This window comes from Diadema antillarum, unplaced genomic scaffold (genome assembly GCF_040938485.1).
Source record: "Diadema antillarum isolate AM-2024a unplaced genomic scaffold, OU_Dant_1.0 seq00000694_RagTag, whole genome shotgun sequence".
NCBI lineage: Eukaryota > Metazoa > Echinodermata > Echinoidea > Diadematoida > Diadematidae > Diadema > Diadema antillarum.
Window position 1 is genome coordinate 656,945 of NW_027271599.1, and position 15,490 is coordinate 672,434.

Below are 15,490 nucleotides of genomic sequence, written 5' to 3' on the forward strand. Positions count from 1 at the left end.
CCAAACGAATGTGCTCACTCATGCGTAAAGTTTTCTTTTTAATTAATCCATGAGCTTAATAGCCAATTAAATTACCGTTAATATGGTATATAATACATTGATTTTCATAAAAATCTTCTATGAAAAATATGACCTCGAAAAAGTGTTTACTTTCTCTTTTTGCTGAGTGTATATATATAATTTGCTTTGTATGAAAAAAGAAAAATCATAGAAGTAGATCAGTGAAAATTTTGGGGAAAAAATCAGACACACAAAAAAGGTCATGAACTGATGAAGTGTAGAGAGAAAAAACAAATTGGCAAGTCAGTGTGATGTACATGTACACCAGGTATTGAGCAGCTCTCCATTTGTTTTGTAAGCAAAATTTCACTAATTTTCATTTTTCTCATATATTTTGGCACTGACATAACTTATCTGCCATGGAAGACAGGCAAAAATGTATCACTTTTATAAGATACCAAGAACAGATCTGAAGAAAACTTGTGAAAAATTTGTGACTTTTTGTGTACAAATAGAATGGAGTGCCTGCTCAACAGCTATGCCAAACAGAGTTGCCAATTTGTCTTGCTCTCTTAAAACTGTAAGCAGTTCATTTTCTTTTCCAAAATTTTGCTGATGTATTTGTCTGATTTTTCTGTTTTCATTAAAAAGCAACCTGATAGATACCAGAATGGAATTTTTCTTTGAGCTATGAAAAAATTTGAGTGGAAATTTAATGCTGAGTGAAACTCTGGGAATGACCAAATTGACCACATTCAAAATTTTCCATCTAACTGTACAAGTGGAAACTTTCACCTTGTGGAAACTTTCACCATGTGGAAATTTTTGTGAATTTTGTGTGACATGAAACTGGAACAAAAATAAAAGCGCATTCAATGGAATTAATAATATTTTATCACTATGATTCTGTGGAATTAAAAACACGCAAAATTTATTTTGCCTAACTGAGCACAAAAAATATACTCACTCAAAAATTTAATTTCCACTTTTGTAGTATGCAGTAGTGTTTGAATAAGCCTCTCAGTGCATGGTTTACTAGTATGGTGATATTTGTTCATAGATCTCTCTATAGTGACATCATAATCAACAAAACCTATGTCTGCTGGGATGCACCTGGTAATGGTTTTTTCTTTCTTTCTTTCATACATTTAGACATCATCATACAGCTCAGTCAGCAAAGTGGCTGAGTCCCAGATTCATAGGAGGCGTGTTATTGGTCACAGGTTCTCTATACTTTGCCTTACCTTGATATGAACTTTCTAACACATACACAAGATTTCGGCATTATGATTTGATGAGAGCCCTCAAATTTTAGGTGAAAAATCATCTTGATTTTGCTGGTGAGGTTTGTTCGAATTTCTCTGATTGTCAGCAACAAGGAAACTCAGAAATCTTTTGATTTTTGGTGTGTACGTGTCAATGTTTGAAACTGTAAGACTATAAATGATTTTTGGGACACATTTAAATGAGAAGTCATCATTTCCACCTTCTTCTTCTTCCTCCTTCTCCTTCCCCTCTCCCCTCCCCTACCCTCTTCCTCCTACTCCTCCTCCTTCCCCTCTCCCCTCCCCTACCCTCTTCCTCCTACTCCTCCTCCTTCCCCTCTCCCCTCCCCTACCCTCTCTCTCCTACTCCTCCTCCTTCCCCTCTCCCCTCCCCTACCCTCTTCCTCCTACTCCTCCTCCTTCCCCTCTCCCCTCCCCTACCCTCTTCCTCCTACTCCTCCTCCTTCCCCTCTCCCCTCCCCTACCCTCTTCCTCCTACTCCTCCTCCTTCCCCTCTCCCCTCCCCTACCCTCTTCCTCCTACTCCTCCTCCTTCCCCTCTCCCCTCCCCTACCCTCTCTCTCCTACTCCTCCTCCTTCCCCTCTCCCCTCCCCTACCCTCTTCCTCCTACTCCTCCTCCTTCCCCTCTCCCCTCCCCTACCCTCTTCCTCCTACTCCTCCTCCTTCCCCTCTCCCCTCCCCTACCCTCTTCCTCCTACTCCTCCTCCTTCCCCTCTCCCCTCCCCTACCCTCTTCCTCCTACTCCTCCTCCTTCCCCTCTCCCCTCCCCTACCCTCTTCCTCCTACTCCTTCTCCTTCCCCTCTCCCCTCCCCTACCCTCTCTCTCCTACTCCTCCTCCTTCCCCTCTCCCCTCCCCTACCCTCTTCCTCCTACTCCTCCTCCTTCCCCTCTCCCCTCCCCTACCCTCTTCCTCCTACTCCTCCTCCTTCCCCTCTCCCCTCCCCTACCCTCTTCCTCCTACTCCTCCTCCTTCCCCTCTCCCCTCCCCTACCCTCTTCCTCCTACTCCTCCTCCTTCCCTCTCCCCTCCCCTACCCTCTTCTCCTACTCCTCCTCCTTCCCCTCTCCCCTCCCCTACCCTCTTCCTCCTACTCCTCCTCCTTCCCCTCTCCCCTCCCCTACCCTCTTCCTCCTACTCCTCCTCCTTCCCCTCTCCCCTCCCTACCCTCTTCCTCCTACTCCTCCTCCTTCCCCTCTCCCCTCCCCTACCCTCTTCCTCCTACTCCTCCTCCTTCCCCTCTCCCCTCCCCTACCCTCTTCCTCCTACTCCTCCTCCTTCCCCTCTCCCCTCCCCTACCCTCTTCCTCCTACTCCTCCTCCTTCCCCTCTCCCCTCCCCTACCCTCTCTCTCCTACTCCTCCTCCTTCCCCTCTCCCCTCCCCTACCCTCTTCCTCCTACTCCTCCTCCTTCCCCTCTCCCCTCCCCTACCCTCTTCCTCCTACTCCTCCTCCTCCTCATCTCCTCCTCCTCCCCCACCAGGTACTGGGAAACATTACTCGAGATGCTGTGGCCCAGGTTCAAGATCATCCTGGAGCTCAACATTCAGAGCATCCACGAGACTGATCCCCAGAAGCTAGGCTCCATCGATGTTAGGCCCCACTACGTAAGACCCCTCCCCCACCCTCTGTTCACTTTCAGTTTAGTTTGTTAAGTTAACCATTCGATGAAAAAAGACAAATGAATACAAAAGGTATATAATATCAACAAAGCAGAAGCATTTCAAGTACTGTATATGCCATATGTTTACCGAGTCTAATTTTTCACAAATTAGAACTTCGTGATGATTCTGCAAATGGTTAAATTCGCAATCATGGATAAAATCTTCACAAATAAACTCATTAAGCAAGGTGCATTGTAAAATGGGGGTTACATTGCTACATTTGTGAAGAATAATAATATGAGCTTCCTATGTCATTATCCTTGTGTGCAGTACTGAACGGAGAAATGTATACTTGCACATCACATTCATATCGGGATCAGAGTCAATATTTTCGTGTGTCTTTAGATTCGCAAATAGCAATTCGCAAAATTCTAAAAAATGCAGACCTCACAAAATATTTGGCATGTACAGTTATATAACAAATACAGTATGAATAATTACAGTATGACAATGAGCTACAATGTAAGAACAGAGTTATTAATAAGTTGCTTTGGGAAGACAAGGTAGTCTATTCTATGACTATGTCCAGAGAGAAAAAGGGAAACAGAATGTCCACAATGTGATGTGAAACATCATACAGATGTACTGTACATGTTTGAGAAGTAACTGACACATATCAATGCATGCACATGTTCACAAATGCATACAAACACAATCATGTACGCACACACACACACACACAGACACAAACACATACACAAGCACAGGCACAAGCATGAACACAAACACAAACACGTACACAAGCACAAGCACAAACACCAAACACCAACACCAACACTGGACAGGACACATACTCCCAGAAACACACCCTGACCTGCTGCTGGGATTAGGAAGCATCATAGTAGTCTCATCAAGCATGACTCTCTTTTACCTTTCCCTTTGAGAAGATTTCACTTAAAATGTTTGTTATTTTGGGGGAACTTTCTTCTTTAAAATTGTCAAATGAGACAAAACAAATATTAAAAAAAGAGATATTACCAAGTGATCATTTACTAAATTGTAAATTTTTCCTGTACAACGATAGATTAAAATACCATAGGTAGAACTGTTGAACCCTATTAAGAGATGTTATTTCCAATCAACAAATTATGACATACATGTAATGCCAACAGAACTGATAAGTGAGCAATGTAGCAAAATATGTGACATTCGCATTATCTTTAATACTAGCATATAACAACAGTTATGAAGTAATCATACAAAATACAACGAAGGTAAGTAAAATAGCCAGACTTGGTTTCAATCTGCTTTCATGTCTCATTTGAGTGGTGATGTTTTCATGTCATAAGTGATACTTTGTGTCATGTTGACATAGATGTATACCTGTATTTTTTCCTTGCATGTTTGATATGTTGATATTTTCTCATTCTGTCACCATTTTTGCATGTAGATTACCCGTCGTTACGCGGAGTACTCTGGCGCCCTCGTGAACCTGAACGAGACGTTTCCAGACGAGAAGGTGAACCGGCTCCTGCTGCGGCTCCAGGCGGAGGTGGAAAACTTCATCCTGAGGATGGCGGCCGAGTTCCCTTCCCGCAAGGAGCAGCTCATCTTCCTCATCAACAATTACGACATGATGCTCAATGTCATCACGGTGAGTCTTCCTCTCCCTGCTCGTGGTTTCTGATTGATCAGTCTCCTCTCTTGCACAGCAAAAACTGCATCTTCCAGCCGGGTCCTGGCAGCAGGAGTGAGGCTCCAAAGGGCAGGTCAACCCGCCCACCGGGCGATGGACGGTGCAGCGTTGTATGAGGTGGTCGACCGCCTATACCTCACCACAGTCACATCTGTCTGTGTCTGAGGGATTCCACAGGTACCAGCATCCTCAAAAGCGCCCCCCCACCCATCCCCATGCGGAGTTGGTTCAGGTGGCACCATTCTTTGCGAGGAAGGCCACAGCTGGGGGGGGGGGGGATGGGGGGATGGAATGTTTGTTTTTGGCAGCATATTGGCGAGTCTGCCTGCAGGCTGTTGTTCCTTCCTCTTGCTTTCAGAGCCAGGCCTTTGTGCAGAGATTCCCAGGGCTTGGGCAGACACAATGAAGGGTTTCCTGCCCTGAAGGTGCTGCCTAGGGAGGGTGACATGGACCTTGGTGTGGAGGGGAGAGTATTCCTCCGTGGCAGCTGTAAGAACTGCTTGTCTTGTGGCGGTGTTTCTTCTGAGTTGGTGGGGTGGGATGCCTGCTAGCACAGGGAGGTGGTAAGTAGGAGTAGGTTTCAGGCAGCCTGCAAGAGTGTGTAGAGGAGACTTTAGATGGGTGTCTATACTCTTTGTATGGTAGCTGTGAGTGTGGGGGATCCGTGGATGAAGAGGTCAGCTGAAATCATCATCAGCATCATTAATGTTAAATCAGACATTTTAGATTTCACATGCTCTGAAATTATTTTATTGTGTTATAGTAATTGAATACTCTTGATGTGTTCCATTGGCTTCCTTTTCTTTCTGCCACAACTTTGGAAATATAAGGTAGCTGACTTATTTTCGTGTCTCACTGTATGATGTTTTACTTGAGAGAACCTATTTACATTAAAAGTTAATTCTTTTTCTGATTTGGTTCAATTTACTCTCAGGAATGCACCTCGGAGGATTCTCGCGAGGCGGACAGCTTCCGGCAGCTCCTGGAGGCGCGGACTGGGGAGTTCATCGAGGAGGTGCTGGCCCCCCACTTTGGGGGCATGATGTCCTTCGTGAAGGACGCTGAAAACCGCATTGAGCGGGGCCAGGCCGACCAGCTCAAGAACCAAGAACGTAAGGAGTAGAAGTCTTTCGTGGATATTAACCCATTGAAGACTAGTCCCAAGTATATTCCAGCAGGTGTCTGTGGGAAATGCATGCCATAGCAAGATCAGCTTGTCCTCAAGAGGTTAAAGGGTCCGAATTTTCATGTCAAATTCCTGTTATTTACCTTGAGTGATGTGCTTGTCCTGTCCTCTGATTTTGTAACGTGTAAATTTTTTAACCTGCTTGTCAGTTTAGGCTGCTGTTACAATTTGGTCAAATTTGAATTCCTGCACTCCCTTTGAAGTATACTGTAATTATATATGGTTATATTCAAATGTGTCTATTGATATATTGATTTGTTCATTTATTTAGTTTCTATATTCATTTATCTATCTATCTATCTATCTATCTATCTATCTATCTATCTGTCTATCTATCTATCTATCTATCTATCTATCTATCTATCTATTTATCTATCTATCTATTTATCTGATTTCATATATCTCTCTTTTGAAACACACCTACATACTTACATCTACAAACATAGATTCAACTCTTCCTCCATATGGTCAAAGCGTGTTCTTCAGTCCAAACAAATTCATTTAACTTTATCACTATTGAGTGTATTATGTGAATAGTGTACCTTTTGGTTTTAACCGTAGAGTTTGATTTCATGTGTAATTTTCTCCCCCTTTGGTTAGTGACAGGACAGGTCTATCTATCTATCTGTCTGTCTGTCTGTCTGTCTATCCATCTATCTATCTATCTATCTATCTATCTATCTATCTATCTATCTATCTATCTATCTATCTATCTATCTATCTAATCTTATATATCTCTCTTTTTTCTCCTTTCCCCTTTCTTATACACACCTACATATATACATCTACAATAATACATTGAACTCTATATGGTCAAAAGCATGTACTCCAGTCTCAACGATTAGATTTAGCACATTCCAGTTTCATGTATATGTAAACAGTATACTTTGGGTGTTAGCTTATTGTTGTAAAAGTGGATTGTTTGCATGAGTATAACTTTTTACACTTGACCATGTATATTAAATTTTGCTTGTTTTTAGTTCTGTATAATCAAAACATTAAATAGTTTTACATAGCACGAGCAAATATATTTGTGTGCTTTAATTTTCGTGATAATTTCTGGTCATGTGAAAGTTTCCACACCTCAAAAATGTTCACTTTACAGGAGATCAAGTTTACATCTAATTCCTCCCCCACCTCCCTTTTCATTGGTGCCAGGTCACGTGGAGCAGCTGGTGCGTGGGTTCTCGTCGGGCTGGAAGCAAGCCATTGAGCTCATCAACCAGGAGATCATGAGGTCCTTCACCAACTTCAAGAACGGCACTAGCATTCTACAGGTGAGAGTGATGGCCAAGGGTGCTTTTTACCACCTGCCACTCAGAGATCACCTGTGTTGTTTGTTGCAGTTGTTGTTGTTGTAGCCTTTTTGGTGTTGTTACTGTTGGTTTTGATGTAGCTAGTGGATGTTGATGTTGATGGTTGCTTTTTGTTGTGGTTGGTATTGATGTGTGCTTGTTGGTGTTGATGATGGTTGCCTTATGATGGTGGTGTTGGTGGGTGCTTGTTGGTATTGTAGATGGTGGTTGCTTTTTGTTGATGGTATTGATGGGTGTTTGTTGGAGTTGTTGTTGATGGTTGCTTTTTTGTTGGTGGTATTGATGGGTGCTTGTTGGTGTTGTTGATAATGATTGCTTTTTGTTGTTAGAATTGATGGGTGCTTGTTGGTGTTGTTGATAATGATTGCTTTTTGTTGTTAGAATTGATGGGTGCTTGTTGGTGTTGTTGATAATGATTGCTTTTTGTTGTTAGAATTGATGGGTGCTTGTTGGTGTTGTTGCTGGTTGTTGCATGTTGGTGGTGGTAGTGCTTTTGGTTGATGGTGGTAATTACTTTCTTGTTGGTTGTTAATGTCAGTAATGATGGTTATTGTTATTTTTGAGGGTAATGAAGTTGGCATTGTTGATGGTTGTGCCACAACAACTGCTGCAGCTGCTTCACTTCATGGCTCAAATACAAGCCATTCCATCCTTTCATTTAGTCTATTACGCAAGGTTGGACACAAAGTGAGACATGTATTTTAACTTGTGATGTAAGTTGAATTCTTTTTCTGTCTTGGCAATACAACCTCGGGATCATGTTTGATCAATATCTCAAACGGAATGTATATGAGGTAGGGTTGCTTGAAAAAAGTTGCAGATATCCTTAAATATCTATGCCAAAATCATGCTAAGAGATTAAGCTTGCATGAGTGATGAAATACAAAGGGGAAAAAAATTAAGGTAAAGTTTTCTGGATGCTGAAGTTTTTAGAGAGGCAAGGCTACTTTTACTATTCTTATGAAGAAAAGTTCACATATATATCCTCTTCACAAGGTCTGTTTTCTTGATTTTTTTTAATGACTATTCTTTACAGCTTGCTATTTTGAAGAAACTAGCTATTTTGAAGAAACTAGCATGTCCCCTATTTGAAGTAAGTAGCATGTTTTTGTTTTGTCTGGTCTGGTCTCATGTCTTCTAGGGAGCCCTGACGCAACTCATCCAGTACTATCATCGCTTCCAGAAGGTCTTGTCCCAGAACCCACTGAAGGGCATGGCGGTGCGAGGGGAGCTCATCAACATCCATCACCTCATGGTGGAGGTCAAGAAACACAAGCCTGCCTTTTGAGCATTTTCTGCAGCAGTGGACATTTGCATCAAAAGGACAGTCTCTTGACAATGTACTGTACATTTAGAAAAAAAAAGTGTACAGTTATATTAACCCGTTAAGGAAGAGTCCCGAATATACTCAGGCAAGTGTCAATGGGAAATGGTTGTTGTAGCAAAGTCAAACAATCCGCAACAGGTTAAAGGGTTCCATGACATTTGCTCCTGCAACAGTTGCCCCCATAACCCTAACCCTAGCCCAAATCCTCACATCAAACTAAACCTAACACCCTATGGATCACAACCATAAGCCTAACTCTTAAGTCCTTGGAGAAAATAAGACCAGGGTAATTGTTGCAGGAGTCAGGAGCAAATTGTGTGTCACCATATTAAAGATCCGGTAGCGTGGGGATGCATGGGTGGTCTTATTCATTCACTGTCCACCAGGGTACATTTGAAAACCGTGAATAGCGCTGGTCAGCAAATATGTGGATCGAAGCGTACCCTCATCGGTAACAGTCTACTCCAGATGAGATTCTTTGGCTGTGTGTGTACAGACATAGAGATCAGTGATAAAGCTCTACACAATTTGTTACGGGGATTCTCGAATATATCCAAGCTGGGCCAGCCTATCCACTCCATGATATCCCCTTGCTCTGTTGTGCGCTCGTTTTGCTTTGACACAGGTACGTTTTAGACTGTTTACATTTCAGCTGAGACTGCCCTCCTCATGTTTTGATGCATTATCGTTGATTCCTTCTCTTTTCTATTTCCCTCCCTGTCGCCAGAGTCCATATTCTATGTGTATAAGTCAAGAAAAAAACTTTGTTTTTAGTCTTTTGCACCCAGATGTGAGCACACATGTAACTACAATCTTGTGGCTTCGATACGTAGGACTCGAAAGTGCTATCGATATGGGATGGCAAGAATAAGTTGAGCTTTTCCTCCTTTATACGAGCGAGCATGACCAAAGCTTGGCTACTTCTGAAAGTGTAAGTGGTTTAGGTACTCGTAAAGTAGTCACATGGTTATGAAATCATGTTTGATTATCTTTCCTTGTCGGTATTCAGTTAGAGCATTGCTATATTCATATCGTGTATGTGTGATAAGCTGTGCAGCTAGTTTGTGTAATTGGTCATATCCCTACCTAATGAATATTCATGAGAATGCAGTCCTAGTAGACAGTGCTCCACAATTGATATGCACAGCTACGGAGTTTAAAAGTAGCCCTTCTCAAATGTCTAGCTGCACAACAGAGACCATACTTTGATGAATAGTTATCATGACAAAGCTAATTATGAAGTTTAATTGTATTGAGGCTTGTGTTCCAAGTTTAGAATCTCATCAGAAAGTTAGAGTATAACTTCAGTCATGTAACTTTGATCTCACATTCCAGACTTTTCTTGTTGCTACATAATTATTGTCTTCTTTCTGCAAGAAGGCCTGTCTTTCATACAGCAGGGTAGATGCTACCTTCTTGTAGGAATTATTCATTAACCATTATTTGTACAAGTCAAGTTATTTATTGTGCACCACAATGACTTTTGTTAATAATTGCTAATATGTGAAACCAACAAAATACACTGAGATTATCAAGAAATATACATTTGCAATTATTTACTTGTTCATAAATACACATATTCTAACCAACATAGGAAAATGCTAAGTATTTTGATATCATTTTGTGCTGTCGTTTTGTAACTTTAAAGATGAGTAAAGACAGAATTTCTCTGAGAGAGAAAGCACAATAATGATAGTATCATGAAATGATACTGTTAGCCTCTCAAGTCTTTAATGTGGAGTGTAACAACCATCACATTGTCTCCATAGGTATGTTTTCTCCAAGACTTGTCTCCAAACGTTTTAAGGCCATGCTGTCCTAACATCCATGACAAGCTAGGAGAAGTCTTGACATTTACAAATCTTATTTCTATTCTAAATGCAAGTAAATTATGCCTGTGGATTGTGTGTTACATCACACTCAAACATTATTATAGTATTTATGGCAACTTGTGAATATAACGACCTTAAAAAAAAAAAAAAATCTGTGTAAATTATCACAGCATTAGCTAACTTTTGTAGTCCCACCAGCAGACTTTTGTGTTGTGTTATGAAGTATTTATATCCACCAACTGAGGTTAGTTTTAAAAGCAAGGCAGTTATTTGTGGAACAACAAATTCTGGGAATATCTTAAAGGTAGCCAAACTGTCTTAACCCTGATTGACATCACTGCAGTAAATCATTCGCTCATATGTTTGATATTGATGGTGTGTTTTCAAGTATACATTTTAATACTTTCCGCTGCCATCCTCTGCAATGTACAAACGCTAATTATCACAGGGATTTATTTTGGCTGTATTGGGAATTTAGACTGGTCCCAAAATGCAAATATCTTCTTGGGCACCAGAACATGGGGATCGAATGCAAATTATGAGCGGCACTTGCCTTTCATCGCAAGTTGCATTTAATTCACAGAGTCAAGTTTCTAGCTAGGGGTCCTGATTTGAAGTACTGTATAAGCTGTTATTTTCACGAGGGTTTAGTTTTCGCGAATTTCGCAAATCTCAGTTGGACCGCGAATTTAACAACACGCGAAAATGTCACCGTACGCTAAAGTAGTAGTGCGTTTATGTAGGCCTCCGTGTCAATTCGCGAAAACAACATCTCGCGAAAATGTCCTTGACCTCATTCGCGAAAATATCTATGCGAAAATAACAGCGTATACAGTAATGCTATGTATGTCTTAGTCCATGTATTAGAGATTTGTCTTAGGGGTAAATTCCTCATAAAGAGGGCATTCTGAATTCTAAATTGTGTCTATTGTATATGAAAGATGGATGATCCATTTCTGATGTGTAGATATTGATAAAAGTTTATCGATGTACTACCACTCATTGATGTGTCGCATAATATCTGTGGATATGAAATGTGAGCAAATGATGTGTGAGGCTTTATCATTTCCTTGATCCAGTGCAACAATTTTTGAATTGAATTGACTTGAATTCAATTCAAGTCATTTCAAATGAAATTGAAATAAAGTCTGGATATGAGATGCAAGCGAGTGGTGTGTGATTCTGTAGCATTTCCTTGATCCAGTGCACCAATTCTCGGATCTCGTGAAATGTTTCTGATTGTCAGTCTGCAAAGGAGATACAGATATGTGCGATGGTGACTTCTTGCATTCATAGCTACTATACACTTACTAGTACAATTGCACATAATAAGCCAGTTCGGGATTCCACTTTGAGCATGAGCAGAAAAAGGTCATCTGTACTGGCAGAGCATGTTGGTTTTTTATTCTCTGAGATAAGCATCTGTGATATAATGATTATTCAAGTGATCATTATGAGTGGTGCTTGCCAGCACATCCACCTGACAGCAAAAGTGGTATTTGACAATATCAATAGAAAAATATTGTTTATATATTCAATGCAAAATAATGAAATGGATGCTTTCCAAAGTGCTAATTGATGGATCATTCTGGTCACCTGGTCTACGCAAGTTCATTCTTTGTTTGAACATGACTGATGAATTCCATAAATTGTTACGTCGGGTAAGCTGAAATACCTTCTCTCGCTTGAAAAATCGTGGAGTGCCTAATCAACTGAGAAAGAAGAAGGTCGTTTGTACCGATGTTCCCATGAGCTTAACTCCGAACTGGCTTATTTGTCGGTGATAGACTACACAATATGCTGAAGTCAAATTCGTTTCAGCAGAAATTCAGGCTACAATGTGTGCATGCACGCAGGGATGCCAAGTTCAACAAAATTTTATGAGTGAGATTTTCATGACTCGGCATCTCGGCATGCGAATGTGTGCGCGAGCGAGGGTGTGGTAGGGGTTTTCCCCCCCTGTGGCCTGCCACGGTAGGGAGCTTTTTCAATTTTTAGCTCTTAATGGTGCGATCAGGTGCATACTTAAGTGACTATTTTTTACTTATTTTGAAAGACAAATGGGAAATATACCTTCATTTGCAACTATCACTTTAATCTTTTGAGCTATGCTCATTATTATAAGCCCAAGATGCAGACTTGGCCCGATGCATGAGAAAAATGGGTGTCATGCGTAAGATCGTGAGATTGCCCCTAAATGCTTGAGTCTCACGCAGAATGCGTGAGACTTGGTAGCTCTGATGCACGTCACATTCATGTGAGGATCAGAGTTGATTTTGCATGTTGTTCAATTTGCCAATAGCACCAGACTTGCGAAATCTGCAAAAATAAAAACCACTCAAAATATATGGTGTATACTGTAGATTGAATTTTTTTTTTTTTGATTAATTGACCTGCACGGAATGATAAGGAAGTCCACCAATACAAAGTATGTGCCAATTTGAGGGAGCAACAGAAATCTCAAAAATGCTTGTCAATTTATGAGTCAGTTACAAATTTTGGAATTTCGATCTAGACTTTTGAATATTCTGCAACCATAGCAAACAAGTATATGTTATAATACAAATAATACACTGGTGTCAGTGCGTTAGTGGAGATGTAATACGTTCAAGGTATTTACAATCTTTTGACATGTACTAGGCGCAGCTGAGTGCATGTTGCGTCAATACAGAGTGAGCTGCGTCTCCACTTATCTCATGAACTAAACCTGTGCATTATCTAGTTTATGAAATGGTTCTCTGAACTATTTCAGATTTACTTTTTTTAGTAAATATCAGCCAGCTACATGAAGAACTTACTCTGAAAGCCAAGATGTCCAAAGAAATGTTCCAAACACACTAAATATGAACATACATGTTGTTCACACAATTGTATATATGTGATTGAATGAGCGTTTGTAATTGATCGAGTGTGCGCTGCTGAAGTATGCAATTGTGACGTGGGCGATCGTGATTACAGCAAGCCACAGTCACAAGTGTATTTGAGCAATTTACCCGCTGGGCATGGTATATATATATTAATTTATATATTTATATATGAAGAGTTTGTTTGCAAAAATCGATAAGTCCATATTTGCCAAATGGAGATATTTGCGATTAAAGTGTAAGAAAAATAGAGAATAATGAGAAAATTTTTGCTTCTTTTGACCATAACTTCAAAAGTGTACTTTTATATGTAGTGACCAATATATCATTCAAAAGGTATTATTTTGTACTCGTAATGACAGAGACCGTACTTCAAAATCTTCAAAAATGGACTTATCGGTTTTTGCGAACAAACTCTTCATATGGTCTCCCTAATAAAGGTGTTGTGTCTCCTAAATAAAGTACCGGTAACTATGTCTCTCGTAAGCTGGATCCATAGTTTGAGAAAAAATAATCATATACATGTATCATATACAGTTCGACCTCGATTATCCAGCCATGTCGGGACCGGCGCTCATTCGGATAAGCGAATTGGCCGGATATAGCTGCTGTCCAAGCTGCCGTCCCAGTGCACGGGCAGCTAGGCAGGTAGCGTACCCTGCGTCATGACTGCTTACTTTTACGATGATAATGTGGTGTGAATTTATGTTTGTTCTGTCGGGAATATTGTAGGCAAATCGTGTGAATTTTGTAGAAATTTGAATTGATTTTTCTCAATTTTTGGATGAAAAAAAAAAAGTCCTTCACTGCGTGAACGCGTTCGGATAATAGAGATTTCCGGATAAAAGGAGGCCAGACAATCAAGGTCGAACTGTATTAATATAGATATTAGATAATTTGATATATAGGTATATATGAAAACAGCTCCAAACCACAGGAATGTGGTTTCTAGGAGCCAATGGTTTCGTTGAGCTGATCGCTTTTCCCACTCCAACTTGCTAATGTACATGTACCACTCGTATTCATTTGTTCTGTATCTTTTGCGTGCGTAGGGAAGAGCATAACATTTTCAAACGCTAAACATGTGCAACCAATGAAGACGAAATTTTAACAACCGGTGTTATTCGATGTCGTAGGGGGCACCTTAAATTGCAATAGGCATTTTTATTCACATAATCATTTCAATGATGTTATTTACATTATCACACATCCCGCTGTACAAGTTAATACATGCAGATATTTACATCTTGTTTCTCCAGTCACTTACATACGGTGTACATGTACAGGCTAATTTACACATATTTGATAGACACTCTTATCATCTTCTCTTTTTCCTATTCAGTATGAACAGTGTACAATGCTTGTATAAACGCCCAGGGTACATACCCACAGTGATATATAAACTTTACACAATACGCATAAGCAAGAGCTATCGATGATGATACATTTCTGCACAGTCAAAGTATTTTTATTCCCCGCATTTTTCCTGCCTCATTCCGATAAGAAAATAACACAAACAAAAACATCAGTATGCTATCTCGGGGGAAAGTAAATACAAGTATATTGCAGTTTCTTTCGCTACCTTCAAAATTTGTGTGTTCGATCTGAATGAATTATGATGATGTTGTGCACAAGCACAAGTGTATTCGTTATTTCAGTCCTGAGACATACAAATATACAGCAATGGAATTATGGGTTTTAATAATTATCTAACATGCATTACAAGGCTGATTAACATACTGTAAATATAAGACCTCAGACAAAAGATATACTGGCAATTACTTCTTCCTTACCCCGCTTGGCAAAGTATGATATGTATGCGTGATACAGAGCAGGACATTTGGCATGAACAATGCTTTAAATCTACAACATACTGGATTTCAACCTGGGAATGACTATTCCATTAAACATCCATACATGCCACATACAGTATACATCTTTACATTACAGAATACAAGCCTGTTTAATCATAAAAAAAAAAAAAAAAATACATTGATACTTGTGAGACAATTATGGAGACTAATTGTATGAGCTTAATGTCATGATGGATATTGCCCCATAATGTACATATCTGTACTACACAGCTATAAAGACAATAATATCTTATTTACAAAAGTACAGTCATATTTGCGCGATTACCTTTATATCTATGACTGGATTTTTCTTCCTTTTTGTTTGTTTTGTTTTGTTTTATTTTACAAGTTCCAGCTGCCCATGTGGTTACCACCTATAACTATTTGTGTATATACACATTAACAAATATGAGCCACCATGCATAAACAATTGCAATCTTATAAGGAATCAGTATCAGCTCCAGAGGCTATGCATCTAAACTTATGATACTCTGCACTCATATCTCTCCAAACAAGAGAGCAATATATC

General features: G+C 40.2%; 1 protein-coding gene across 1 annotated transcript in view; it reads left to right on the forward strand.

Moving 5' to 3' along the window:
- LOC139737533 (vacuolar protein sorting-associated protein 52 homolog) overlaps positions 1 to 11,392 on the forward strand; it is an 87,733-nt gene extending 76,341 nt beyond the window's left edge. Inside the window, exons 13-17 of the mRNA XM_071648206.1 lie at positions 2,767 to 2,890; positions 4,338 to 4,541; positions 5,518 to 5,695; positions 6,928 to 7,046; positions 8,227 to 11,392. Coding sequence (XP_071504307.1) covers positions 2,767 to 2,890; positions 4,338 to 4,541; positions 5,518 to 5,695; positions 6,928 to 7,046; positions 8,227 to 8,373 — 772 coding nt within the window. The 3' untranslated portion in view covers positions 8,374 to 11,392. The remainder of the gene's footprint in view (positions 1 to 2,766; positions 2,891 to 4,337; positions 4,542 to 5,517; positions 5,696 to 6,927; positions 7,047 to 8,226) is intronic.
- Positions 11,393 to 15,490: the final 4,098 nt, after the last annotated feature.